This window comes from Xiphophorus hellerii, chromosome 16 (assembly GCF_003331165.1).
Source record: "Xiphophorus hellerii strain 12219 chromosome 16, Xiphophorus_hellerii-4.1, whole genome shotgun sequence".
In the NCBI taxonomy this organism is placed as follows: Eukaryota; Metazoa; Chordata; class Actinopteri; order Cyprinodontiformes; family Poeciliidae; genus Xiphophorus; species Xiphophorus hellerii.
Genome location: NC_045687.1, coordinates 4,459,322 through 4,487,068, shown reverse-complemented (window position 1 = coordinate 4,487,068; position 27,747 = coordinate 4,459,322). Strand labels below are relative to the sequence as shown.

General features: G+C 35.6%; 2 protein-coding genes across 5 annotated transcripts in view; both read left to right on the top strand.

The window, feature by feature from the left end:
- setd1a (SET domain containing 1A, histone lysine methyltransferase) overlaps positions 1–10,780 on the top strand; it is a 33,354-nt gene extending 22,574 nt beyond the window's left edge. For 3 of the 4 annotated variants that reach the window (XM_032587461.1, XM_032587462.1, XM_032587460.1), the window contains exons 18-21: positions 4,884–4,994; positions 6,265–6,384; positions 7,451–7,588; positions 8,535–8,708. In XM_032587461.1, coding sequence (XP_032443352.1) covers positions 4,884–4,994; positions 6,265–6,384; positions 7,451–7,588; positions 8,535–8,708 — 543 coding nt within the window. Of the gene's footprint in view, positions 1–4,883; positions 4,995–6,264; positions 6,385–7,450; positions 7,589–8,534 lie in introns of all 4 variants that reach the window. The other variant, XM_032587463.1, reaches the window with a different exon arrangement.
- Positions 10,781–14,195: 3,415 nt separating this feature from the next.
- On the top strand, positions 14,196–26,706 carry hsd3b7 (hydroxy-delta-5-steroid dehydrogenase, 3 beta- and steroid delta-isomerase). The gene is made up of 6 exons (XM_032588171.1): positions 14,196–14,422; positions 16,714–16,869; positions 19,794–19,902; positions 22,591–22,690; positions 23,905–24,067; positions 25,586–26,706. Exons 1-6 carry the CDS (start codon positions 14,260–14,262, stop codon positions 25,996–25,998), a joined length of 1,104 nt encoding a protein of 367 aa, XP_032444062.1. The 5' UTR covers positions 14,196–14,259; the 3' UTR covers positions 25,999–26,706.
- Positions 26,707–27,747: the final 1,041 nt, after the last annotated feature.

Sequence of the window (27,747 nt, the reverse complement as noted above, 5' to 3'; positions counted from 1 at the left end):
TTAATTGGAAGAGTTGCAGAAGATTTTTTTGTTTAGACAAGCTTGACAATGAATTAGGCCAGAAAGAAATAAAAGTTTCAGTATCTCCAGATCAGGATTGGATCCAAAAGACTGTTATTATTTAGCAATATTTCTTCGGTCATAAAACAAGAGCTGGCATGAACATCCAAATGAAAGCTGAGTTGAAAATTAGAGATCTGGCGAGAGGCGTTAAAAGATTGATGGCCGTCTGAATTTGAAGGCGCCGATTTAATCGACTCAACTGCAAACATTCAAGATGCTTCAAAGTTAATTTAGTCCTAATTTGCTTTGTTTGCTGTAAGTTGAGGAAGTTTGATTGCTATAAATAATAAAACATGGTGGCTAAAGGCAAACATTTGATTCCCGTTTAACAATACAAGCCTGAGAGATCAGGATCAACATTTCTCTGTGGTTTGCATGGAATAGATTACATTTCCGCGGCAGAAACACTGGGTTATATTTAGAAAGGGAAAAAAAAAAAGAAATTATGGTGTTATTTTACAAGCAATATTCCAAGCTCTGAATATTTACTGCTCAAAGCGATTTAAATGTTCTGTTGCTTTCATAATCACGGTATAAAAACAGTTTTCAGAAGCAGAAATATGTGCAGCTTGACCCAAAATATTTATAGCAAAGACCATAAGTGGTGACTATCAGAAGCGGTGGAAAAGAAAATGACCCAAGTCTGTTAAATCACTTTTAAATTAACTCATTTGTTACCTTTTCTTGAATTACAAGAAGAGAGGAAACGGATGTTTCTCTCTAAAATGACGAATCTTCTGAGGCTCAGCTGCAGAGGTTTTCATCAGTAATGTGTAAAAGAAAAATTGCTTTTGGGAACCAATCTGCTATGTGGAGTTATTTTTAAACCAGGTGAAGCTAAAACTACGTCACTTGAGTTTTGGGTAGAACTTTTTTACAAAGGTTTTATTTTTATTTCATCTTAGATGCAAAATGTATTTTGTGCAGTTTTGACTTAGTGTGTGGATCACCCTCTTTTTGAGTCTGTGTGCGCCAGTAAATGATTAATCGATTACTGAATTAGTTTGCAATTATTTACACAATTGATTAATAATTATTAATTTGATCAGATTAATCACAATAATCCGATTAATCACGATTCATTGTTTCAGTTCCACTTCAAACCTGTTGAAAAAGCGCTTTCACAATGCATCCTGTGTCATTTCTCACTTTGTTTCCACCTTCAAAGTTGCGATTGCTTCCTCTTTAGATCACATCAAAACAAAACTAAATATTTTAAGCCACTGCTTCTCTTCAACACTAACAGAGGATTGATTATGAAGCTAAAAATAAAACCAGGCGTCCTCGGTCGTGTAATAAATGGCTATAATTTCTCCCTTGTGCAGTAATTTTTCTTGTTTTAAAGACATTTCCGGTATTCTTTTACATTAACATGTTAATATTTCTGGTTTTTCTAGTAAACAAGATTCAGTTTTTGGGAATTTTTTTGCATGTTGGCCACATTCTTAATCCAAACCAAAAACATTTCCATCTCAGAGACCCACAGAAGATCCTCTTTCTTTATAAAGTGAGCTTTGCTTCTAAAACATAATAAGAAACATGACTTGTTTCTACATTGTTGCTTTAGTGCATCCTGGTCTAAAACAGATTTTTAAAAATAAATGTGAACAATTATTGAGCTAAAAAACAAAAATAATTGAGTTAACTTTTAAAACCAGCCTCATTTTGAAGCAGCGTGCTAATCTGCTTATTCAGGTTGCACATTTGTTTTTTGGTTTCCTCTGAATTTTGAAAGTTGTTCTAGATAATGTGACGAAATGTTTTTCTAAACCTTTCTGATGAAGTTACACTTTTTGTTTGCAAAAAGAACATCTGAACGTAGATATCTGATGTTTTTATTTTAAAGGAAAGCTCATGTTTTTGTTTTTTATGTAATGATAAAAGTTCAAATCATCCTTAAATCATTGGATTTCCCAACATAAGACCATTTATAAATGGTTTTAATGATCTTTTTCTTCAATAAAAGTCTTTTTAGGCTTTTTCCATTCATATTTTTACCTCCATGTTGTCATTTTCCTACATATCAAGCCAAACATGTACCACTTTTTCCTCTTCCATTTGAAGCACAATCACTGATTCAAGGCAGGACTTTTTCTGCTTTTTGTTACAAACACGAAACTGAGGAAGAGATCCAGCATGTAAAATGTTTGGATCGGTTCTGTTATTCGTCATGTTTGCGTGGAAGTCCTCTTCTGATTCCCACTATGACTCACTGTAACCAGAGGAAAAACATTTTGTTTTGTTGGGGAAAACTATTATACTTTATAGGCAATTAGGAAGCTGTACAGTGAAGTTATGTAACGCTACAGTCTCTCTTGTGTGCATTTAAGGTGGTTTTAAAGTTTTTCTTGTGACCACAATTACTCAATAGTCTGCATGGCATTGTTGTGACAAAGCCGACATTGAGGTTTGTGTTTCTCGTTTTTGAAATTCCTCCTTTTTGTTGGTAATAAATGCGCATGTATTTACCGGCAGTCCCTCCTCTCTCTTTCCGTTCAGGTTACTGAAATGTAAAGCTGCAACAGTTTTGATGAAATGGAGGGAAAGAACCTCCATAAAGGGGTTTTCCTCTCATATACATGTCTAGGTTTATACATAAAGTCTGGTGGATATTTTGTTTGTTTGTTTGTTGTTTTTAAAAAAATGCTCCAGGCTTTTTGCTCTTAGATTTTAAGTTCAATGTGTCACCATGAAAATTTCTCAGATTATTTTGGAAAATTTTATGATTTAAAAGGTTAAATTTGTTGTTTTCAATACAGAATGACTTCAGAGCACAAAAATACATTTGCAAAACCTGAGGTTAAGTTCGCACAGCAGGCAAATGCAGCCCAAATCTGCTTCTTTTTTGTTGCTAATATCCAAACTATTTTTGATTAATAAACGATTAATTGATTAGTCTGGCGATTAATCGATTATTCTGACGATTAATCAGATAAAGAAATTGGCACATTCTTCAGATTCTGACTCAACCACTTAAGCTTTTTTATACAATATTAGAAATACATTAAAAGATGCAAATACCCAACATATATCTGGGTTTTTCACCATGATATAATCGACACAATTCCATATTTTTCACCCACAAAAAATCCGATATGTTCCGCTTCCATATGTGGTACTAAACCAGACAACTGTTTTCAAGGAGTCTAAACAGTCGTGTGACTTTATCTGGTTTTAAATAATTTATGTCAGACGTGTCATAATTGTGCACCAGAGATCGGTTTTACTAGACCATAAATAGTCCCAGAAATTGATTAGTGTCATGTTTTTATATTAAACTAAATTGATTTATTACTGTTTTCAACTGTTTATGTGTAAAAAGAGGAATAGTAGTCTGCCAAAAACATTTCCTGCATTTTTTTTATCAGCAACATTGTGGTATAAAAACTAAAACAGACATCACAACCTTTAGCTTAGTTTACGCTGTGGAAATGAAAAGAAACCTTTCCTCCATTGCACGCGTTATTTCCTGTCATCACTCCGTCTGTATGTGATTCCCCCACTCTCAAAGGTTTATCCAGGGTTCAATGACACCTTCGTTAATTTCAGTACGGTGCTTTCAAGGTTTGGAAAGTTCTTGATTTCTGTATAAAGTGCTTGAAAGTGTTTGATATTCTATCTGCACAGTTTTGTAATAAAGTTGTCATAAACTTTTAGGAGAAACAAACTCCATCAGAAAGTCAGGTGATTATTTATGAGTCTAGTTTGAGTTAGAAGGTTGTTTATCGCAACACAGAGAGATTTATTCAAGGCAATCAATATTATTCATTGAAATGAAGATGGTCTTATATTTTATTACGTCTGGAACTAAAGATTATTTTAGTAATCCATTATTCTGCCGATTAATCAGTTATTCTGCCGATTAATCAGTTATTCTGCCGATTAATCAGTTATGCTGACGATTTATTGGGTCTAAAAAAATTACCACACTCTGAAAATTTCTCATTTAACCACTTAAACTGTTTTATACAGTATTACAAATGCATTAAAAGATGTGAATGAATACATAATTCAATTCATTTTTTAAATGAGAAATAAAATGTTTTATTGCCGTCAGATTAAGTGAACGCTTGATCAATTGTAACAGAAATACATGGGAAAAGCCTTTTCTGCTTGACAAACTGTGTAGAAATAATCTGTTGATTATGTTTTTGATTTAACCTTTAATAACTGGATTGCAAAATGTGCTTAACACAAGACTTTTTACAGAATGAAGCTAAAACTACTTTAGGAGTTCTGAGTAGAACAAATTAACAGACAAAAGATTGAGTTTTTTCTCTTTTTTGTCTGAAATGTAAAATGTAGTATTGACTTAATTACTTCTCTGAATATTTTTGTTTTTCCACAAATGGCTTTATTTTTCAGCCTGTATACTTCTTTACACGATTAATCAGTTACTAAAGTAGTTGACGATTATTTCAACAATCAATTAATCACGATTAATTGTTTCACACTTATATTTTATATATTAAAAGTATTGAAATTGGGGGACTTTTTGGTTAAATTAGTTTTGTTCTCAAACCAATCAAGAATATGAGGTGTGTGCAAATTTTCAAAACCTCTAAGAAATTATTAACAGTAATAAATGATGTCATAAAACGATGAACTGAAACTGTCTTCTTTAGTTTGTTAGTATTGTTTTTATCTTCAAAGTTTGAAAACTAGCCTTGAAAATGTTTGAACTTGACTGTAGGTAATGTATACAAACCCTGAATATTGCAAAAGCAGGTCAAGGTGCAGCTCTGGATCCGATCTCAAAATGATGATGATGTCACTGAGGAATGCTGTCTGAAGGTTTTCTGTGTCTTGTTTCCCGGCAGGGAGCTAATCGGGTGCTATCAGAGAGGCGCTCAGAGCAGCGGCGTCTCCTCACTGTCATCGGAACCACAGCCGTCATGGACTCTGACCTACTTAAGCTGAACCAGCTTAAGGTACAGCCGGCGTCCTGTTGGGCTACAGCCGTCATGATGTTCCATGCACAACGCGTTTTTCAACATGTAGCTTGTTATTCCACATCGAGACGAGCAAAAGGCTTTCTTCCTCTAGCAAAGCCGTATCTGGTTTCTGGTGCTTTTAAATTTAAGTCATGCACAGCTACTTTGAAACTATGTTAAAAATGTTTGGGTGGAGTCCTGCACTGCAAAAACACAAAATCTTACCAAGTATTTTCTGATTCAGTTTCCAATGCAAATGTCTGCACTTGAAATAAGACAAAAGCAACTTAGAGTAACTTTTTAGCAGCTTGTTTTAAGTAAATAATTCATTCATATCCCTGCTCTGAAACCTCAAATGTTTCTTTATTTTGAAGAATTACATTTTTTTCTTCCGTTAGGAGTTATTTTAGTTTATTGGTTCTCTTTTCTGATTATAAAATACTATAAATCACTTAATTTTGTCATTATAAAGATAATTTTACTGGTATATAACATGCCCAATCCATAGTTACACAAAGCTAGTTGCTAATTAACAAAAATCCACTAAATGTTTATTAATTTCTCAAAGAAATTTGGATTTAGAGAAAACGCTAAATCTCCACTGCATAATCAAAAGTGTTTTTGGTCTGGTTTCTAGTGTAAATATCTTAGGACACTTGAATTAAAATAAAATTAAGTAACTTTTCAACAAGATATAGGAGGTTATTTTTAATCAGTAAATCCTTAATATTGTTGGAAGAGTACAAGACATGTTTCCCATATTATAAGATGGAGAACTACTGCAGGTCCATTCTAAGAAAAAATAAAGTCAAAATAATCAGAAAAAAATTATATTATGAGAATAAAGTCATAATATTCTCAAGACATTTTATTCTTGTAATGTTCTGACTTTATTCTCATAATTTAATCTTTTTAATTTTCTAATTATGGCCGTCATACTCTGTTGTGATAATCCACCAGTGGAACAAAAACACTTTTCCTATTTTATAATTTATAATAAATTAAAAATGTATTGTCCACTGGCAGATTATTTCACTGACTAGTAATTTTTCATCAATATTAAGGAATTGTTTACTTTAAAAAGGTCCTATATATTGCTAAAAGTTACTTGTTTTGTCCTATTTCAAGTGCACTTAGAAGTTTGCACAAACTCTTGGTAAGATTTTGTATTTTTGCAGTGTAAAAGCAGCGATAGAATGATTCCAAAGTTTAGAGAAACGAAAAGCTCGTATTTTTATTTATTTCCATTTAATTTTCCTCCTTACAGTTCAGAAAGAAGAAGCTGCGATTTGGGCGCAGCAGGATCCATGAATGGGGCCTGTTTGCCATGGAGCCCATCGCCGCCGACGAGATGGTCATCGAGTACGTCGGTCAGAACATCAGACAGGTAGGACTTTATTTTATTTTATTTTCATTTTTGCCATTTAAGTGTAAAACAGAATTCAAACTCCAAAGCTTCAACCGACCAAGGATTCATTTTCCAGATTATTTCACAGCTTGTTAGAACGAGGACCTATTAGGCAAAATTCACTTTTTGTCTGTTTTTATATTTCCATTTGGATCTAAAAACTCACCAAACACTTAAAAAAAAAACACCCAGGTATTTTTTTGGCAATAGGTTAAGGTTGTTTTGGTGTCTGGGAAAATGAACCGTTTCAAAAACTTTCAGATTGTTGAGTCACATTCCATAGGCTCTGTGCCGTTACCTAGCAACCCCAGTGGAATTCTGCTCGTCACTTAGCAACCCAAACTGAGTTCCGACACGTTTGGTCAGCTGGTTTTACCGCTCTGTGCGAAAAAACAAGTGCTTTGTTGTTGACCTACAGAAACCAACTGGTGCATCATTTTCTATTTGCACAAGGCTCTACTAATGCTTTTCTAAGAAGTACGGTTGTGTAATTGCGCAGTTGCAGGAAGGTGAAAGCAACACCACTCATTACTTACTTCAATGGAGATTTCTGTGACACCCGGAAGAAATAAAAACAAACAATCCTGATTTTTATGGACGTATTCACACATTTTCCTTTTGACTCTCTGGTTAAAAGTAAGATTCTTAGTTTTGCGAGTTTGAGTTCTTTAAATAAAAATGAAAGGGAAACAGTTTGTAACAGCTTGTAAAACAAATGCTCTGTCAAACTACAGGCGGTTTGTTTCTTGTGTGAAACAGAATAACAGGAAATGCTGGCCTCTAGCTTTAATTTATTTTTTCTTCCATTCACACCGTAATTCCATGCGCTATGGGCCAATAAATGTGGCTAAAATGCAATCCAGAATAATTTAAATGGAAAAAATGCTTAAAGCTCATTCTGAAATGACGTTATATGTGCTATAACATGTAATGAAGATGTTTTGCATCACCCATAGTCCTATTCTAGCCTGTTCACCATTAAAGAAATTATACTTTTTTGTGTTTTGGCATCAATTAAATCGCATGTTCCGACTCGTTGATGCAGATGGTGGCCGACAACCGGGAGAAGCGGTACGCTCAGCAGGGCATCGGGAGCAGCTACCTGTTCAGAGTGGACCACGACACAATAATAGACGCCACCAAGTGTGGCAACCTGGCGCGCTTCATCAACCACTGCTGCACTGTGAGTCTCCACCAAATCAATCACGTCTATCGGTGCAGCGCAGTTCAGGCAACACGGCAGCTCAAAGAGCGTTACGTCATGAAAACATTAAAATGTCATAAACACATCAACAACCTGCTTAGAGCTGCTTTTGAAACATAATAAGTTAAACATTGATCAACATATTTGATGTGTGTTGATGGTTTTGATTACGGCAGTTGACAGAATGTGATGTTTGTTACTGGCAGAGTTGGGAAATAACTAGTTAAATTTACTCAGTTACATTTGCTGGAGTAACTTTTTTGAAAAACTTTTCTGTTAGTATTTTTACCACGCTGTACTTTTTACTTCTACTTGAGTAACTTTATTATTATTAAGTATCTCTACTCTTACTTGAGTAAATTTCTGGATTTTTTACCCACTGAATGAAAAACAAAAATATTTTTACCAAAAATTCACCCCTGCAGTTTTTGTTACATTTATAAGTTCTTTTATTGAAAAAAAAAAATTATTTGGAAAAATTTTCTTTTGCGTGATTTTGTTGATTTTTGTTACTTAAACAAATTATTGTCATTTTGATCCTTAAAACACCAATATTTCCACTTAAATTTATATTTTAGTCTAATTTTTAAATATTAAATGATTGAAAATCTGATCAGTTACCAAATTTTTCTACTCTTACTTGAGTAATTTCTTGGACGGCTACTTTTTACTTCTACTTGAGCATAATTTTGGGTATTCCATCCTCCTCTGGCTAGTGGTTTCACTATTGGTGACTGTATGATCTTTTTTTATGACCATGTGCTACAAATAAACTTGATTGATTGATTAAATATAACGTCTCGTATGCGACATTAGTCCTTTCATCCTGAAATGTTCTTCAGATGATAAAAGTCTGACTTTGTAACTAACTTTATGTGACTCTGAAGGTCCGACGTCTAAACGTTTTAAAATCTTCCTTCCTCAGCCAAACTGCTACGCTAAAGTCATCACCATAGAGTCTCAGAAGAAGATCGTGATCTACTCCAAGCAGCCGATCGCCGTTAACGAGGAGATCACCTACGACTACAAATTCCCCCTGGAGGAGAACAAAATCCCCTGCCTGTGTGGAACGGAGAACTGCCGCGGAACGCTCAACTAGTGAAAAAAAGCACTTCTTGTCCTTTTCTTCTCGCCAGCAGCTGACCTTTACCTCTTTTCTTTTTTTTTTTCTTTTTCGTCAGAGTTCAGAGCCCCAGAAAGTAGGAAACGGTGTCGCACACATTTGCACTTTTCACTTCAATTGACGTTAACGCGCCTCCTGTTTGGGTTTCTCAACATCGGAGGAGTGGCAGTATTGAGCAAGTCATTAAAACCTTCTTCTTTTTTTTCTATTTCCACGCCAGCGTCCGTTTGATAAACGGTGACACACAGGTCATTTCTGTCTGTGTCGGATCAGTCTTTTTACACATATCATGGGATTTTTCTTTTTTTATATATATATTTTTTTTCCCCCCCCAGCATCCATATTCATCCCCACACAAACGCACAGGAATGCCAGAAAAATTCAGGGTTTTTAAAAATCGCTTGTCATGGGCGCACTTTTAAAATAATAATAATAAACTTCTTTCAACTAGGTTTCCAGTCATGCAGGATTTCTGAGTGCGATAGTTGTTTTGTGATTCCTTTCCATCTCTCTTTTGAAAACCTTTGCTGTAATTAATAGTATTTTGTTGCGTTGGCAGAAAGTTTCTTATAATGAAATGACTTTCCCCCTCCGTGTCCCTCTTGGTTCTGATTTGCAACAACCTTCTGCTGTCTAAAAGTGTTAATATTTCTCCTTTCTCAGCCGTTACTGACAGTCAGCACAACAGAACAGTTTTCTCCCTTCACTCTGATGTACCTGCTTTTAACTGCTCATTATTTGCTGCGTTTCTTCTGTATGAAAGGTTTTCAGATTCTCACAAAGTTTGCTTGAATAAAGCACTTGGAAATGTTATTTAGTGCTTGGATGTTCCCTACAGGTTCTCCAAGAATAAAGGAACAAAAAAAAAAATGCAAACAATCGTTTCTTTCAGGGTTCCTACACACAATTTTCTTGACGACTTGTTAAAATGTTAGGTTTTTCCAGACATTTTATGCTACATTTAAATGATTTTGCCTTCATTTCCAATTTTTTACACATCAGTGTTTAGATTTTTGAATGTCTGTACATTCAAAAATAACTAAAAATGGCCGTTTCAGTAGATTTTAGACGGACACGTTTACTGAATTTGTTTTCATGTTTGCATTTATTGTGCGAGACTCCAACCCATATTTGGCAAATTACAGATTTTTTTTGAAATGTAGTATGTAAACTGTAAGTTATGACAACTGTGTAGGAACCCTGTGCATTATATATTTTCTTCTTCCTGCCTTAAAAAGTGCGTATATCAGTTTCTCTTTGTGTTCCTGTTTTATTTCAACAACAACAACAAAAAAAGTCTGTTGGAAGAAAACGGCTGAAGGATTTCAACTTGTTTTCATTGATGACACAGATGTTTAGTTGCTTTCCAAGGTTATCTTTAAAAGAAACTCCCCCTGCTCCTCCAAAATTCACTTGTATTTATTTTATCTGAGTGTTTATCACATACCGAACGTCCCTCACTAAAATGTTCTATCTTGACGCGGCGGACGGAAAAGTTGTGTTTTTTGTACGTCGCTGTTTTTCTGCTGGATGAGTTAGTGTTGCACTGCAGACAGTCGGGCTCTCCCGTGTTTACCCTGAGTTTTTATTTTTATTTATTTTTTTTTCCCGGACCGTCCAAAGTTTAACTTCGATGTTGAAACTTTCAACCAGACTCCCTCTTTTTTTCTTTTTTTCTTTTTTGTTCCCACGCAACCTGAAAATTGTGTACTATAATGCTTGTTGCAATGAAAGCCTTTCCTTACAAAACAAAACTTATTTACGACAGGATAAAACATTAAAAAAAAAAAAGAAGTAAATGTAAATATTGTAGAGATGTTTGTTTCTCGTAGAAACAAGCAGATTCCAAGCTGTAAATATGTTGTTCCTTTTCCTCTCTCCGTGAGGAAACGTGTACATACCTTTCATTCATTTATTTTTTATTGTTTTTTTTCCTCTTAATTTGATTATTTTAATATTATTTGCAATATTTCTCTTGTATTAATGCGTTGAACCCTTTATTAATGGTGCATTAAAAATATTTTTTAAATAAAAACAAGAAAATCTGATGTTTTTTCTCCTTTTGATGACTCTTCTCGTCCTGCGAGCTGCAACTCGTTATTTTTAACGGAAAGAGGAAGGGGAAAGATGGCTCGGTTCTCCCAGCAGATGTTGACCTCAGCTGGAAAATCCCTGCATCTGTTTCAAACGCGTTTCTGCCGCTGCCCGGCCTTGTGAACCTCACGTATTGTTTTCTTTTCACCAGACGGGAACAGAATCCTAATCTGGAAAGGGTGTGTTTGGGGGGGGAAAGATGACAACCGGCATGTTTTACAGCTGCCAGGAATTATTAATTATTAAAAAATGTAAGTTGTTCACAAAAAACTCCTTTTATAATTACAGGGAATTTCTTTGCAACATTGCTTTGTTTACATTAAAGGGGATCAATTACAGAAAATTCTTATTTTTTTTCTTAAGATCTACCAAGCTAACTGTCGACTGTCGTTACCTAGCAACCCCAGCCGACCACAACCCGTCACCTAGCAACCCAAACAGAACTAACGCACATATGCCAGACAAAAATCTCACTATTAAAGAATGCTTTTATGCAAAAAGATGTAATGAACATGTTCTGTGTAGACCATGGACCGGTCATAAAATGTTTAAGGAAGCACAGCAGGTGACCTTTAATGTTCAGTTTAAAGCATTAGCTACAATAATGTAGATTTTTGAGGTTGTAACCCGTCTTCTGACTCGGTAATTAGTTGGTAAACTATTCTGGAAGCGTTACATTCCCTTTTACGGTCGTATCCAGTTACTCTGAACCTTTATCCTCTTCTTCTCAGATGACACAGTAAAACCACATACCTTTGAACTCTCCTTCCTGACTCCAAATTATCTGTTGATAGTGTGTAAAGGCCTTGACTGAGTTCAGCGCAAGTTCAAGGACTCCATGTTAGCAAAGTACGGAAAGGGATTAGGGCCAACGAAAATTAATAAATCAAATTCTGACTTTATTTTCAAAATTCCGACTTTTTTTCTCAGAACTCCGACTTTAATCTTAGATTTTTTTTTGGATTCGTAGTTTTTCTCAGCTTTTTATAGAATTCTATTTTCTCAGATTTTTTTCAGAATTCTCACTTATTTTCTCAGGATTTTTTCTTTTTCAAAATCCGACTTAAATCTGAGAATTCTTACATATCTCAAATTTCTTACTTTTTCAGAATTCTTTATTTTTTCCCTCAGAATTCAGATTATTTTCTCAGATTTTGTTTAAAAATTTTGACTTTAATCTCAAGATTCTAATTCTGTCAACCCAAATACTCCTAGGTGTATGTCAATTATGTTGCTAGTATATAAAAATAATCACTTAAGTGTTTCCTCCTTGTTATACTTGTAAATTTTCACTTCATCCACACTGAACGCTTGTTCCAAATTTGTTTGGTAGATTTGAGTTTTCAGACTAAACAAATTAAACATTTCAAATTTCTGATTCTGATTTTTTTTCTAAAAAGTCTGAATTCTGATATAAAAGTCTGATTTTTTTTTTTTTTCAGTGGCACTAATGTTGTTCCTTAGATTTGTCCCCCTAGTAAAATAAAGTAAGGCTGAGCAGTATCATCAGTAAAAGGAAACTGGGTGCGCTGGGTATTACTTCAGCTTTAAGATGTCGACTCACGTTGATCTTAAAATAGAATCCTAAATCTGTGTTTGCCTTCACCTGGAAAAAGCAGCTCATTGACTGGAATAGCTGCTCCCACCCAGCTACACACTTAAAAACAGCATCACCTTTATTTTGTAGGTCATGATGAAATGAACTTTATCACACTCTGTACTGGGAAGTTATGCAATTCATGTCATCTTTACTAACTGGATTATTTAAGGCACTCCTCAAAGTGCTCTTCTGTTTGTCTTTGGTCTTAAGTCTTCATCGCAGTGGTTACCGTTGCTACTGAGTCATACCTGCAAAAACACAAAACCTTACCAAGTATTGTTTTTAACGTTTTGTACGTTTTTGCTTTTGGACAATTGTTGCAGCTCATACGAATTTAAAAATATCTAAAACACAATTCTTATGAAACCTAAATTCACTGTAAAGAGTGAAAAATGTTTTTTTTTTAATAAAGTAAAAAAGAAAACCTTTACCAAGGTGCTTCTTACCTTCACAGACTATGAAATGATTGCCTTCCTTCCAGTTGTGCACATGGTAACCAAAATGGTGTGTTTTGGTTACCGTTTCCTAGCAACAAGGAATTTGCTCGTCTCCTTGAGGCCCATAGCGGTTCTCAGCAGAAGGTTAATGGCATATTCTATCCCAGGTGTTCTAATATTAGAAACGTTAAATTTAAATAAAAAAACAGGAAACAAGAAAATGCCTGAGTTTGCAATCAAAACGTTCAAAACAGAGGAATTTAAAACTTGCCGGGATATCTGTCAATTGTTTTAGAGATAAAATATCAGAATAGAAATTAATTTTAATGTCTTCGTGCACAAATAAAGCACAACAAAATTGAAAATGATATATCATAATCATTCCAGTGCTTAAACAAATTATAATTTTTGCTTGAAGCAGATATCTTGGGTATAGTACCAAAAAAATGTACTTAAGTAAGAGTAGCAGAACTTTGACACAATTTTACTCAAGTAAAAGTAAAAAGTAGCCATATTAGAAATTCAGAGTAGAAAGTATTTGGTAAAAAGTAAAAAGTCTACTCAAAAACTGAGTAGCTGATCAAATGATCAATCATCTAATATTTAAAAATGACATAAGCAGAGAGACCAAAATTTAAATTTAAGTGGAAATTTTGGTATTTCAAGGACCAAAATGACAATAATTCATGTAAGTAACAGAATGTAAAAAGAAAACAAATTTAAATCAGTTTCTTTTGATAAAAAAACTTAAGAATCTTTTACAAAAACTGCAGGTCTGTGTCTGGTGAATCGTTGGTTAAAACATGTTTATTTTTCATTCAGTTGGTAGAGGATCCAAAAATTTTACTGAAGTAAGAGCAGCATTACTTCATAATAAAATTACTCAAGTAAAAGTAAAGAGTACAGAGTGGTAAAAATACCACTAAAAGTTTTTTTTTTTCTGAACAGTTACTCAGGTAAATGTTAATGTTACTACCCACCTCTAAGTTATGTTTACAAAGCAATGTCCTGTTGTTTGATGAAAGTTATACATTCCCATCTTAATAAAAAAAAAGTCTAGGCCACTCAAGGATTTAAGTGACACCCGGCGCCATATTGAATTTTTCAGATATCACTTAACTGTGAGGGTAGAGTGCAGGTAATGAAAGTCCAAAACACTGAAACCACCACGTTCATTGATCACAATATTCTTTCCAATAATATTAAGTAATTTCTACAGGTAAACAAAAAAAACAAAAAAGAAGTCATTTCTACACGTCATAGGAGCCGGTGTTTGGTCCCCTCCCAAAAAGGGGCGGAGCTTGTCGCTCATATTGTAGGTGGCCTCCGCCGGCTGTCAGCTGTTATTCGTGCAGAAGCAGTGAGCGCTCACAGAAAGCTCAGTCTCTCCTCCACCATGGCAGAAAACAAGCGGACGCTCGTCTATCTGATCACCGGAGGCTGTGGTTTCCTCGGCAAGCATCTGCTCGATGTTTTGCTAGAGAAAGAGGAGAAGCTGGCGGAGGTGCGGGTGTTTGACAAGCACACATATCCCGGGTTTCACGAACAGAGGAAGACAGGTAAGAACCGCGTCTTTTCTTTTCTTTCTGTCGCAGCGATGCTGTTTGAAACATTAGAGGTGCTTCGTTTTAGTCCGCTGGCTTTTACAATGTAGGATAATAACTGGATTGCGTTCAATGACTTAAGCAGGTTTGAAAATAAACATAATTCAAAACATTTAAATATCAAAAATGTTCAGTTAGTCGTTTGGTTTTCAGTTAAATACTCTCATTTTATTCAAAAGATACATTTATTGGTTTTTCTTGCGTGTTGGAATTAAATATAGCATAAATATTTCCCCTGTTTTAAAAGGTGCGCAGTGCGGTTTTTTTTCTGCAGCTTCAACTTCCTTCCTATATAATATGCCAATTAATCTCTTATCTATGGTTTTCTGTCTGCTCGCATCATAGGCTTCATGAATAACCTCTGAGTAGCTGAATAAATGAGCCATTCCGACCTTGTTTGGGTTTAGTCAGTCATTATGAAATGTGACTGAAGCGTGGTATGCTTTCTGGGTGTAATTCAATAATATGTGACTGATCAGCAGTTTTAGAAAAACTTTGACGCCCTGTGCTGAGGCTGATGAGAAAGGAAAAATGAAATGTTGGCTTGTATGGTCAGCGTTTTAAAACTGGTCTGAACTGGTGAAGCTAATGTAACCGATTCTCTGAGCCCAGGTTCAAAAGTCCAGTTCCTTTCTGGCTGTTTTGTGCTTGCGTTGGATTATATCAGCAATTCAAGGACGAGGCAGGAGAGCAAAGATAAAGCAGAAGTTCAAGACCTTTCTTAAAATGATAACACACTTCTTCACTCCTACACTAAGTCTGGAAGATGGACCAAAACACAATACGTCTTAAAATAAACTCCAAGCTCAGAATGCTTTTATTTATTTGAACATTATTTAATTAACTTTTAAACTATTCATTTGTTGTTGTTGTTTTTTTACACAATATTTTACATATGAAACTAAATTTGGAGGCAGTGCACCATCAACAATCCTCCCATGTGAAACGTGGATGAACGGAACATGTGAAACATCAAGCAACAATATAAAAACAAAATCAATACAATAGTTTTTTTGTTTTTATTGCTTAAAAATGTTCGTTTATGTGAACATTGTCTTAACTTTTAAAAATATTTCACATGGGGAAATTGAATTCGGAGGCTATTTGCGCCATTAATAATAATCAATACAAGAAGAATTTTGAACTACAACATTTAATTTCCCTTTGGGATCAATTAAGTATCTTTGAATTTTGAATGAATAATCCTCGCATTTGAAAAGCATTTCCAGTCAAAAGAAAGGATAAGGTTTGCTGAAAATTACATAATAGTTTTAGTTTTTATTGCATCTTTTGTCTGATATTTTCTCCGATTACGAATTCTTTACATTATTTGCATGTTTTTGTGACTTATTTACAGTCATACGTAAATAAATCTAATTTATTTAATGATTGTACATAATTACAAAAAGGTAAAGTGAAATATATTTAAGTTCCATTTATAACCAACATTTGTGAAGTTGGACCTTTTTGTGTAAAATATGTGTATTACCCCGTGAAAACACGAGGCTGATACGTTTTTACCGTTTAATAACGGCTTTTTGTATCCTAGCAACACAAAGCGGAAGACAAAACCGGATACGACTAAGCACTCTCCAAAATAAAACACGCCCTCTTTCCAAAATACGTTATTTCCGGCATGCATGCAAATCTAGATTACCATCGGGTTTTATGTGAATTAAAAGCGAATGAAATTTAGCGTTAGCGTAAATTTCTGTGACGTGTTTGACTGGACATGTTGCGGATTTCGGATTTATTAGTGTCGAAATGAATTAGCTTAGCGGCTAGCTTTAGCCTCCGGGGAAAGTTTATGCTACATAGAAGAGACCTAGAAATGTACCTGTTGCGTAAAACAACTACTGATACTCAATGTTTACATCATTTATGATTTTACGTCATTTATTTCAACAGTACTAAGAGCAGATTGCGCAATAATGAACCTGTATTTGTCAGGTTTAGTTTATCAGATGGCCGTCATGTCTCATTCACATTTCTAAAGAAAAGAGCGGCCAATGTGATAGGAGAAGACGATTTTCCTCTTGAGCTGATAAGGAAACAATTACTGGAAGATGTGCAGTTGCAAGCAAGCAATTAAGGGAATTTTGTAACAAGTGTAGATAGTTTGCTAAGGAAGTATCCTTAGCAAACTATCCATGTCTTTTTCCCCATTATCTCCTGAAGTTCTTTGGAAAACATTTTGTTTCCTTGCAAGCAATAATGGGTCTTTTTGCCTCCTGTTTCTTATCCAGATGAGGTGAAAGTGACTTTAATCCAAGGAGACATCACAGATTACAGCAGCGTGTTGGAGGCCACCCGAGGGGTCGACGTTGTAATCCACTCTGCCAGCCTGGTGGATGTCTGGCACAAAATCCCAGCGTTCCTCATCTACTCCGTCAACGTTACAGGTATGTCCCGGAGGTGGCCGGATCTGATAAGAGGAAGAAAGGGAATGATTTCTGAGGAAATCCACACCTTTAGTGACAAAGGATGACACGTCTGTGACGGGATCAAAACGGAAACTATCAGGAAGTTGGATCACATATTTTTCCAGTTAGTTGGGATTTGTTTCTATACTGTAACCAGATTCCAGGAAAATATTTTTTTTGTTCTTCATAAAGTATTTGTCCTTAGGAGAAAATAATTGCCATGTTTCAAAGGTGGGTAGAGTACTCAAAAATTGCACAAAATTAAAAATAGCACTACTTTAATATATATTTACTCAAGTGAAAGTAAAAAGCAACCATATGGGAAATTACCTTTGGTTAATTTCCCATATTGAAAATTAACCAAAGGAAATTTGGTTAATTCATTTAAATTGAGTAAATTCACTTGAAAACGACTTCCCCCCCCCAAAAAAAGTTCAAGTAAATGTACGAGAGTAATAACTAGTTACTACTTGCCTCTACAAATGCTTTTTGTTTTTCCGATGCACCTGTTTCTGAGGAAATACTTTTGCAAGTTCAGTTATGATGAAGTCCAATTTTAGCACATCATCAAAGGAAGTTGTGTTAAAGAGAAAACATTCAAAACATGCAATCATGCTTCATGACGATCAGGATTTTGAAACGCTCCTCTGCGGTTCATTGATTTTTTCCACAACTGAAGCTGTAACTGCTCGCTAGTAGCTTGGTGGTTTCTAATCTATGTGACAAATTACTTCTTAGGAAACCACAAAAATTCTCTCTGCCCAAGCGCTTAAAAAAAACAAACAAACAAAAAAGATCCTCCCAGATGTTTTTTGGCAGTCAGTGAATAATTATTGGAGTCTGGATAATTCAAAAATCTTCCAAAAGTAACGTCGCAAATCAGCAGGCACTGCCCCTCACCTTGTAACCCCAGCAAAGCCCAGCCCGTTACCTAGCAACCCCAGGAGAGACTAAAGTCTCACTATCTAAAAATAATTTTGCACAAAAAATGTAATGACCATGTTTTGTATAGCCTATAAACTTATCCTGACCTGTTAAAGGAAGCATAATGGGTCAACTTTAATGTTAAAAAGCTTCCAGCACAATAAATTTAGCAGCTTGGCTTCCTGAGCAGGGAGGGAACATTTACATTTACAGAGCCACCATTGACAGGAACCAAGTCAACAGATATACTCAGGTCTCAACACGTTGGAAAAAACAAAACAAAACAAGAAAACACCTGACATTGTGCTTCATGCTCCAAACTCCAACAACACTGTAGAACTTTACACCAATCCCAGACCAGAAAGTTGAATAAAAAGTTGAGAATTGCTGAATCGATTCAAAAAATGCAAAAGACCAGGTCTTAAATGGGATTTGATACCCAAAGCGCCATTAACATAAATCATTGCACACAGAAGATTTAACTGTTGATTCGATTAGGTAGCTTAAGGGAAATGTGAAGCTGATGCTTCTAGAAATACCCAGAAGTTGTTTGTAGGAGAGTAATTGAAACTAGAAACAAAAGTTTTCTAAAATTGTACAGTTTGTAATTTCTGTTTGTTTAATTTTCAATAAATCCCACGGAGTGACTCAGCTGCCTGTTTGTGTCCAACAATGTAGCACAAACACAATATTTAGTATCATTGTCAGCCTTATTTTTGAAAACACATTTCTGGGAATATCTTTGTGGCGGTCGCACATAAATAGTCCACAAAAGCAGGATGGCTAAATTCATCCATCCAGGATGGCGTCTCATTCAAACACGAGGTGCCTCATTAATAAACAAAGAAATTGAATTTCAATTGTTTGGTTTTTAGATTTATGCTTCTTGGTTGGACTCGGGCAACTGGGTTGGATCAGAAGGGAGTGATTCAACAAAATGGACAAAAGATGCTTTTGTTGTGTTAGCTGACTGGGCTTTATGAATCCCCCCTTTGCACAAAAACAGCAGAGCATAACACAACAGATTCATCCTGAGTTGACTAATTCCCTCATTCATGAATACCCAACGGTGAGGCTAGATTCTGACTTGGTTTTGCTTTATTTCATTAAGCTAAGTGGCTCAACCTGGTTTCTCCTTCAGTTCTGATTTTAAAGAATGACAAACATTCAGAGAATCCCTCCTGGTTCCCCAGAGCTCCTGCTCCTGCAGCAAAGTTTTCCGGACTCTTGTTAACTATTTCCTTCTAACCTGAGAGATTAAATGTGTCTCTGGTTTTCAGATTCAAAAGTCCTGCGTTACCTTTAAATTCTTTGTCGTCTGGAGCTCTAAAAACCACATTGGCATCTTTTATTTTAGTGAGAAGGGAAAAAATGATTTCAGCTTAACAATAGATAACAACATATGGGTAATACATTGGATAGGATATTAAATAATTTCCCTGAACTTCACAGCATTCTCTTGGAATCAACTCACTCACTCAATCTTTGGTTACCTAGCAACCCAGTCATTCTTTGGTTACCTAGCAACGACCTGCTGAATAACTTGGTTGTGGAGAATAAAATAATGCTCTTTTTTAAAAAATTAACTCTCCTATAAATTTTAATCTAGTCATCTGCCAAAGAAAATGTAAAATGTAACAGAGGAATCCGAGTCTAATGTTGCAAAATATCAGATAAGTAATAATAAATCTACAGTTTTCAATGACACAATAAGAGGTTTCCTGTTTCCTGTTGTCGTTTTTTGTGTTTCTTTCCAACGGCTGTCCGGCTTCGATAATGGAGTCCAGATTTAGTTTGAGCACAAAGGGGGGGAAAGGCCTCCAGTCCACATGTGGGTCCCATACTGCAATTTAATCTGCTTTTAACATTCTCATCCGGGGAGAACAGACACACGAATTTATTTCAGTAAGCCTTTGTTTAATGTTGAGCGAAAGTTAAATGTTCTTGCTAAGTCGAGTTTGGCTGATTTTTGCCGTCAGGAACGGAGAACGTGATCCGAGCGTGCGTGGAATGTGGCGTCGAGCGCCTCGTCTACACCAGCAGCATGGAAGTGATTGGACCCAACGTGAACGGCGATCATTTCAAGAGGTAAACGTCATTCCTCATCATTAACAACTGTAAAAGTCCTCTTTGATGGCTCTCTCTTTTTTTCTGCCATGTGTTTTCCACATGCCCTTAATTAAGATGTTGTCCGGACGCCTTCCCGTTTTCCTGGGAAAATAAAACGACAATTATGTAAATCATGAGGGAAGGACAGGATATGATTAAGACTGGGTGGATTCAAAACGATCATAACTCAAAGTATGAAAAATGTTCATCAGAAAGGCTGTGAATTTCATTTAGGGGTGTCCAAAGTGCGGCAGCCCTAAGACCACAAAGAAATGTATTCTTTGTGGTTTTCAGAATGCATTTGTGGGGCCGCTGACTGCAATTCAAGACTGCTGTAGATTTTACCAAGTATTTGACAAATTGTAGCTGAATATTTCTTGTTAATGAGAAAACCAGAGGACGTGTGTCAAAACTCGAGGGCCAAATCCGGCCTGCCTACGTCTGTCGCAATAACCAATAAATCAATTTATTACATGATAAATTAAAATGACCAGAATTTCTATTTGTATGATTTATAGTTTTTCTCTTCCCTCTCTTTCTACCAAAAACAAGACAACAAAAGTCATCATTCTGCGCCTTTTTTGCTTGGAGGACAGTTTTGTTTACACTTTGTAATTCATTTTATTTGTTGTTTTGTTTATTTATTTTGGATATTTAAAATATCTTACCTTTAAGAACATTCATAGTCTTGATGAAACCCAAAATGAAAATTTGTTAACCTAGGAGAGTTAACCCAAACGTTTTATTCAAATTTAAAAATACTTTATTAATCCCAGAGAGAAATTAAATATAAGAAATTATAAGCCTTTTTTTTATTTTAATAAGATAAAAGTGAAGATATTTTTAATCTTGCATGAATTTCAGATCAGTTTTCTGCAGAAGTCACACCAACTAATTTCTTTAGCTAAAATGTTACATGTGTAGTTTATTGTTTTAGTTTGAAAATCAAGTATTTGAACTTTCTACTTTACAATTTTGGTGCCAAAAATATTTTTTTTAGGGGAGCAAATCCAAAAGAGACATGAACGCAGCGGTCTGTAATCTTGTGTATGATTGGCATTTAGCGTTACTGTACAGGCGCCGTCTGCAGCTTTGACTGCAGACATTCCTCGTCAGTCATGCTACAACAGTCACATCTCTGTGTTAGTTATTATTATTATAAGCATTCCCATCAATTATCAGCTTTGGTTTATTTACAGCTCAACTCTGCTCCTTTGATTCTTGTTTTGACTGGGGTTGCTGTGACTAAATAACATGCTGCCTGCACATGTCGGCATTGTTTTAGGAAGAGACGTTCTCCACTGTGGTTAGCCAGCCACAATAAACATTCATGACAACAGGTCTGAGCTTCTGTGACGTCAAACCGTGTGATTAGTTTCCATCCTGCTTATTCTGGAATGAAAAGATGTGACACGTTGCAGATGAGATTGACTTGAAAAAGAGGGAACTTCAGATCCTTGTCATGTAAATATAGCTGCAAAATCTGACTCATGTTTGGGTTTTTTTGTGCATTTTCAAAATGTGTTCTAAAAAAAGGAATAATCTCACGAGTGTTTGGCTGTACTTCCTGTAAAGTTGCTATTTTTAAATGTTTTCAAACTCCTAAAGCCAGCAAATTTAAACTACTGACAGGCCACAAAATGTATTAAAATAAAAATTCAAAAATTAGTTTGATTCTTTTATTTATTTATTTATTTAGTTTTAACTGCTCGACAATAATCAAAAATGTTTACAAAATCTGCGTGTCGGTAAATATCCAGGAGATAAAAATCAATTTCCAAAGTCTTTAACGTCATCAGTCGTTTTCTGTTTTGTTTTGCAAATATTTTACTATTGTTGACGTCTGGTTAGGGGCCAAACAAAATGATTTCTTGAAACGGCATTTTATCTTCCAGCAGTTAATTTAAAACTTAATCTTTCTGTGTTTAACATTTAGTCTGAAACATTTCCAGCAACAAAAGGCAACAGAGATCATTAAGATCTAAAGAAAACAAGAGGATTAGAGACACAGAAGCTTTGTTTTTTCTAAGTTAATCTCTCTTGTTACTTTTCTTCGTTGCGGTCTTTTAAGTGAGTTAACTTCTGGATCAGACAGGTTTCTTGTTTTTCCTTCATGGTATGTTGATCTTTAAGAAGGTTTGACTGCAGCAGGTGAGGTCATGACGTTAATGGTGACGGATCGCAGTCTCAAGATAAAACTCACTCAAAATATTTATAAAAAGCGGTGGATTACTTCAGTCCAAACTTGCTGCGGCAAATCTCTCCGCCTCGCATCCTGGCAGCATCACATCAGAGTTATTCAGCTTTTCCCCCTGATAGTTACGACATTAAGTCATGGGGAAACAACAAGGCTTTGTTTGCCCTGGATGAGACGTGCGCCGATTCAGGAACGCAAACTCAGAGCGGGTCAAAGGGCTGAAACTCAGGATAAATGTTCTGAAATGGGTTTTTAAACATGTCATCAATCTGTGCAAACTTTCGTTTTGACTCACCGCCGTTGAAGAATTTGCTTAAAATGAGTTCTTCTTATCCAGGCCAAGGGTCAAAGGAACTCTGTCTGCTCAACCAGCATGTTTCCATGAATATACGTGCGACACTCGCCTGACATGTAAATTAAAAGGAGACGATTTGCAGAGTTTTAAATGTGTTTTTTTTTTTTCTTTGCAGAGGAAATGAAGACACAAAATACGAAGTGAAGCACACCATGGCGTATCCCAAGAGTAAAGCAAAGGCGGAGAAAGTTGTCTTGAAAGCTAACGGCAAAAAGGTAAGACTTTGTTTTCAGAGCTGGACGGTAACTAGCTACTAGTTACATTTACTTGAGTAACTTTTGGGTAACAAATTTACTTTTAGGGGTGTTTTTACTTTTACTTGAGTAAGATTTGTGAATCTTCCATCCACTGTGAGCAACTTCACTAAATGAAGAATAAACATTTTAACCAAAAATTTCACCAAAGACACACATCTGCAGTTTTTAAATTAGTTTTATATTGACAAAATCTAATCTTTTGCCTGATTTTGTAATTATTTATCTGAATTATTTTCATTTTTGATACTTTAATATTTAAAAATTTCCACATAACTTTATATTTCAATGAGTTACTCAGTACTTGAGTGATTTCTTGAACGGCTACTTTTTCGATTTGAGTAAAAATATGTTAAAGTAGTGCTGCTCTTACATGGATGTAATTTTTTATAGTGCTCTGCTTGTTTTTTTTTGAAGAGCTTTCTTTTTGCCCTCCCTGCAGGGCGGGTGCATGAAAAACACATTTGAGCTGTTGAGGACGTGTTTATTCACTGTAATGTAATTATTTGAGATCATTTCTCCAAGTCCCTGTAAAACTGTAGGAGTAAAGTTTGCTTAAAACTAAAAACCGTGCACAACAGTGGTTTATTTAATTACTGTCAAATGCCTGGTTGGGCTTCAGCTTGGAGAAATCCTCGTAGGGGGGTTTTCTTTGAGCAACTTCTTTGCCACAGAATGCTCCTCCACCTCCCTTGTTGCCTCACTGGGGTGTTATTTCTGCTTTATGCAATTCAAACCCAGTAATTTCCCCATCAGACCCAGTTAGGAATGTTTTTTTTGTTGGGTTAAAGGGATCACAGTTTTCTAACGGGTTTGAACAATCAAGAATCAGCACACAGCTTCAGTTATTACAGCTAGAAACTCGATAAGGCGTGAAATGTGGGTGTAGTGATGGGCTCAGACATAAAAATTCACATAAAGACGGTTACAAAGTTGGCCTTCTATCACCTTAAGAACATTTCCAGGATTAAAGGACTCAGCAAGATCTAGAGAAACTCATAAATGAACATACACATATTTGATGTGTGTTGATGATTTTAATGCTGGCAATTAAAATGTAATGTCTGTTACTTGTTTTTATTCTTGTCTACATGATGCTTTTATGTTTTCACGATGTAAAGCACTTTGTTGAAATGTGCAATATGAATGAACTTGTTTGTTTGCATTCTGCGCAGCTAAAGAGTGGGAAGTGTTTGTACACCTGTTCGCTGAGACCCACGGGGATCTACGGCGAAGGCCACCAGCTGATGAGAGACTTCTACAACCTGGCTGCAGAAAGGGGAGGCCTGGTCATCGGGGGCGTCCCAGATCACATCGAACACGGCCGAGTCTACGCAGGTAGAAACCTACATTTCCAAAAACTACAATCTACTTTTTCTTTATAAGAGTAGCTTGCGTTTTCTTTTTTCTTTTAAACTGGTTCAGTGCATTTCAAGGTACAGCAACTTGCATTTGGGGCACAGCTAAAAGCAGGAGTAAATATAACTCCGGCACTTCCTCTGCATTTCTCAGAAGGTTAAGATGTTTGCACTTGATAATATTTACATCAAGATCAAGACTCTTAAGCAGCTGCTAGAAACGGATGTGTAAGGAAACAATTAAGGTATAGTTCAACGTGAAGAGCAACTGTAGAAATATTTCACATAGTTCTAGGTTTTATACATTATTGATCGACTAACAATTAATCGCTATGTGGCCATTTTCTTCTAAACTTTAGTTTTTTTTTCTTGTATCAGAAGAACTAATCTTATTTCCATAACACAAATATTCTGGGTTAAAAAAACGATTAAATTTGAACATTATTTTGTGACAGCTGTATAAATAGAGGCTTTCTCACATTATTAAGCTATAACTATCTGTAGCATGTTACTATCTGTATAACTATCTGTTCTCCACTTAATGAGTGCTATTAAAGTGTCGAGTGTTTATATATCCAAACAGAACCGCATGAAGCGCATTTTACACCCCACACTGGACTCTGTTTTGACCGTTATCTCTGTCCCGTTCTGGAAATATCTCCGCCATCTTGAATTCTCTATCGGCAGCTGCGCTTAAGAATGACCAGTATCGCCCTCTGCTGGATGGCGGTCAAACTACAACACTAATACGTTCGATTGGAACAAATTTTTATCTAATAAACCATTAATCGACAATTTATTGTTTGCATCCATAGTTCGTTTTACGACCCATTGGGACCATTGTACGTGGATTAATAAAACCAAAACGGAGGAGTAAATTTCTGCCAAAATTTGAAATTGTCAGAATTTTTCTAGAAAAAAATTGGAAAAATCTGAGTTTCAAAAGCTGAAAATTCTTGACTTTTGAAATTCAGTTTTTCTAGAAAAATTTTGATGTTAATCTCAAAATTTATTTTAATAAAAAAAATTTATTTAGTTTTTTTGGGGAAATTTACTCCTCCTTTTATTCTATGTGCATTTTGAGCTCCTTTATGAAGAAAAATAGGATTAATATTTACGTCTCTTGGTGTAAAGCACTTTGCTGTGCAAAGGTGGTAGAGAGGTACCTGAAAAGACTTGCAGCTGTAATTATAGTGAAATTTGGCTCTACAGTGTAGTGATTCAGCTAATTGCACACAACACTGTACTCTGAATTAACAGTTCAAAGGGAGCAACAATTTCAGGGTGGAGATTTTTCATGCTTTTGTCATTATTCAATTTTAGAATTAGTCAGGGTAACCTTCCACGCACGCCTACTTTTTATATCTGAAATGTTTTCTTATGATGTTTTGATCCTCTCAACCCTGTGGTTTTTGGTGAAATGCATTCATTTCTCATATGACTGACTGAGAGATTTGAGAGAGCAGCTTGGTATTTACCCCTTTGTTTGTGTTGCCAGGTAATGTCGCCTGGATGCATGTACTCGCAGCTCGAGCCCTGAAGACGAATCCTGAGAAAGTTGGCGGCGAAGCTTTCTTCTGCTACGACGAGTCGCCCTACAAAAGCTACGAGGACTTCAACATGGAGTTGCTGTCCGAGTTCAACTTCCGTAAGGTCTGCATGCCGGGCATCGTCCTCTTTTTCCTGGCCATCCTGAATGACTTTCTGCGCTGGATACTGAGCCCGTTCTACAACTACACGCCGCTGCTGAACCGATACACGTTGGCGGTGGCCAGCACCACCTTCACGGTGCAAACGGACAAAGCGCAGAGGTATTTCCAGTACCAGCCCCTTTACGACTGGAATCAGTGTCTAGCGCGAACGCAGTCGTGGATCAGAACGTTCCCAACAGACAAATCAAAGGACAGCTAGCTTCACCTAAGCCACTACAAAGTCTTTTCACACGCTGCTATAAAAAGCAGCGGGATCCAGATCCAGAAGGACTTGTGTTTCTTGAAACACCCTGACCTGCGAAAACCTGCAGGTACATGCAGACGCTGATGAAGAGTGAAAATAAAATGTTAAATCACATCTTAATCACAAGACTACACCATTTCTGGCTTCTTCAGTAGTGTGGTGATCTATAATTAATATTTTACATGAATCCTTTCAGTCATTCAGTAACAGTGTCATTGCCTTACCTTCCAGAACTGTATGTTTGAGCTTTTCCCTTTAAAAATGTATTTTTATAACCGCAGTAATGCAGTTTAGCGACGTAATTATTACCTGCTTCTTTACTTGTTTTAAAGGCAGTATAAAACGCTGACCGGTGTCATTAAAAAGAAAGGCTGATGCTGTCTGAAAGTTGGACTGGATGGTCTGAACTTGTTAACTGCTGCATTTCAAAAGCAAATACAGTACACTTTATGGTAAGCTATAAAAACATGTAGCATTCAAATGACTTTTCTTTTTGGTCTCCTTTATTCTTAGTTTATATGTTATGACCAAAAGAAAAAACAACCATTGTTTATTTTGTAAATGTGTAGTAAATATATTTTATTTAACATCATATTCAAAATTGTTTTTGTTTTTAGTAATCGTTTTATAATTATAAATAAAGAGTAATTTATTCTTCATGTGCGCCATTGTTTTTTGTTTTTTTCCAACTTTATGGATATTATTCATGGGTGGTTTTTGGTAAATAAAAACAAAGTTTTTATTTGTTCATTTCTTTGTTTTTTTCGTTTGTTTCTATGTCCCACATGTTTCCTTTCCACCCAGTAACAATGTTGTCTTCATTTCCTTGTTTCTCTGGAAACACAGCAGTGTGTTATGCGCTTACATAATTTTCTTATGCATAGGACCAACTCCCATTTTGGTCTTGTAGAAACTTGCCACAAGATCCAGCTGGATTACATTTAGCCAGTTTGACTAAGCCAAAGTGAAAGGGAGTTTCTGGGCAGAGAATTGGTCATAATGTTTGCAGGGAGTCCCCCAGTTCCTGAGGATTTCCATAGCAACTGTAACCAAAATAGAAAAGTGAGATGGATGGAAATAAATATTCACGTTCTGTTTGAAGACTAGCAGGGCTGAAATGATTTAAGATATGATTTCAGGTTTTCCATTTAAGAATACATGAAAACATCTTGTCTTCCTTTAATCCATAAATTAAAGTTAGAATCCATAAGTGATATGTAAAACACTCTCTGCAAAAATTCTGTTTAAAATCATTTTAATTGATTCCTCCAAAGAGATGTGCTTAAACGGTGTAGGAAATAGACAATAAATGGCAAAATGTTCCCCTATTAAAATGGCTTACTAGCAGTGTTACATACCTTATTGAAGCTAAAGAAATCCACATTAGTAGTTTGAAACTTTGAATGTAAATCATCCAATAATGTTTAAGTTACTCTATGTGACCATAAAGGCGAGAATATGACAAATACTTACTTAGTTTTGGTAAATTTGTGAGAAAAGTCTGGAGATAATGGGACCTCCAAAACCAGTTCAGTTTATTTAAATTATACCAAATGCCTAAATCAGATAAAGTTAATTTATTTATACCAACACCATCCAGTGATGTAGACTTTTGATGAGCCAGTCTCATCTGATCCCTGATTTTTAAGAGTTTGAGTCAGTTTATATTGCCTTTTAATCAAAGTTAGAAATCCCAGTCAGCTT

What these genes read in the sequence shown, in the direction of transcription:
- hsd3b7 (XM_032588171.1), top strand. Translation starts at nt 14,260, where the DNA reads ATGGCAGAAAACAAGCGGACGCTCGTCTATCTGATCACCGGAGGCTGT. An exon ending in AACGGCGATCATTTCAAGAG is followed by an intron (nt 19,903 to 22,590) that starts GTAAACGTCATT and finishes TTTTCTTTGCAG; the next exon opens with AGGAAATGAAGACACAAAAT. An exon ending in ACACGGCCGAGTCTACGCAG is followed by an intron (nt 24,068 to 25,585) that starts GTAGAAACCTAC and finishes TTGTGTTGCCAG; the next exon opens with GTAATGTCGCCTGGATGCAT.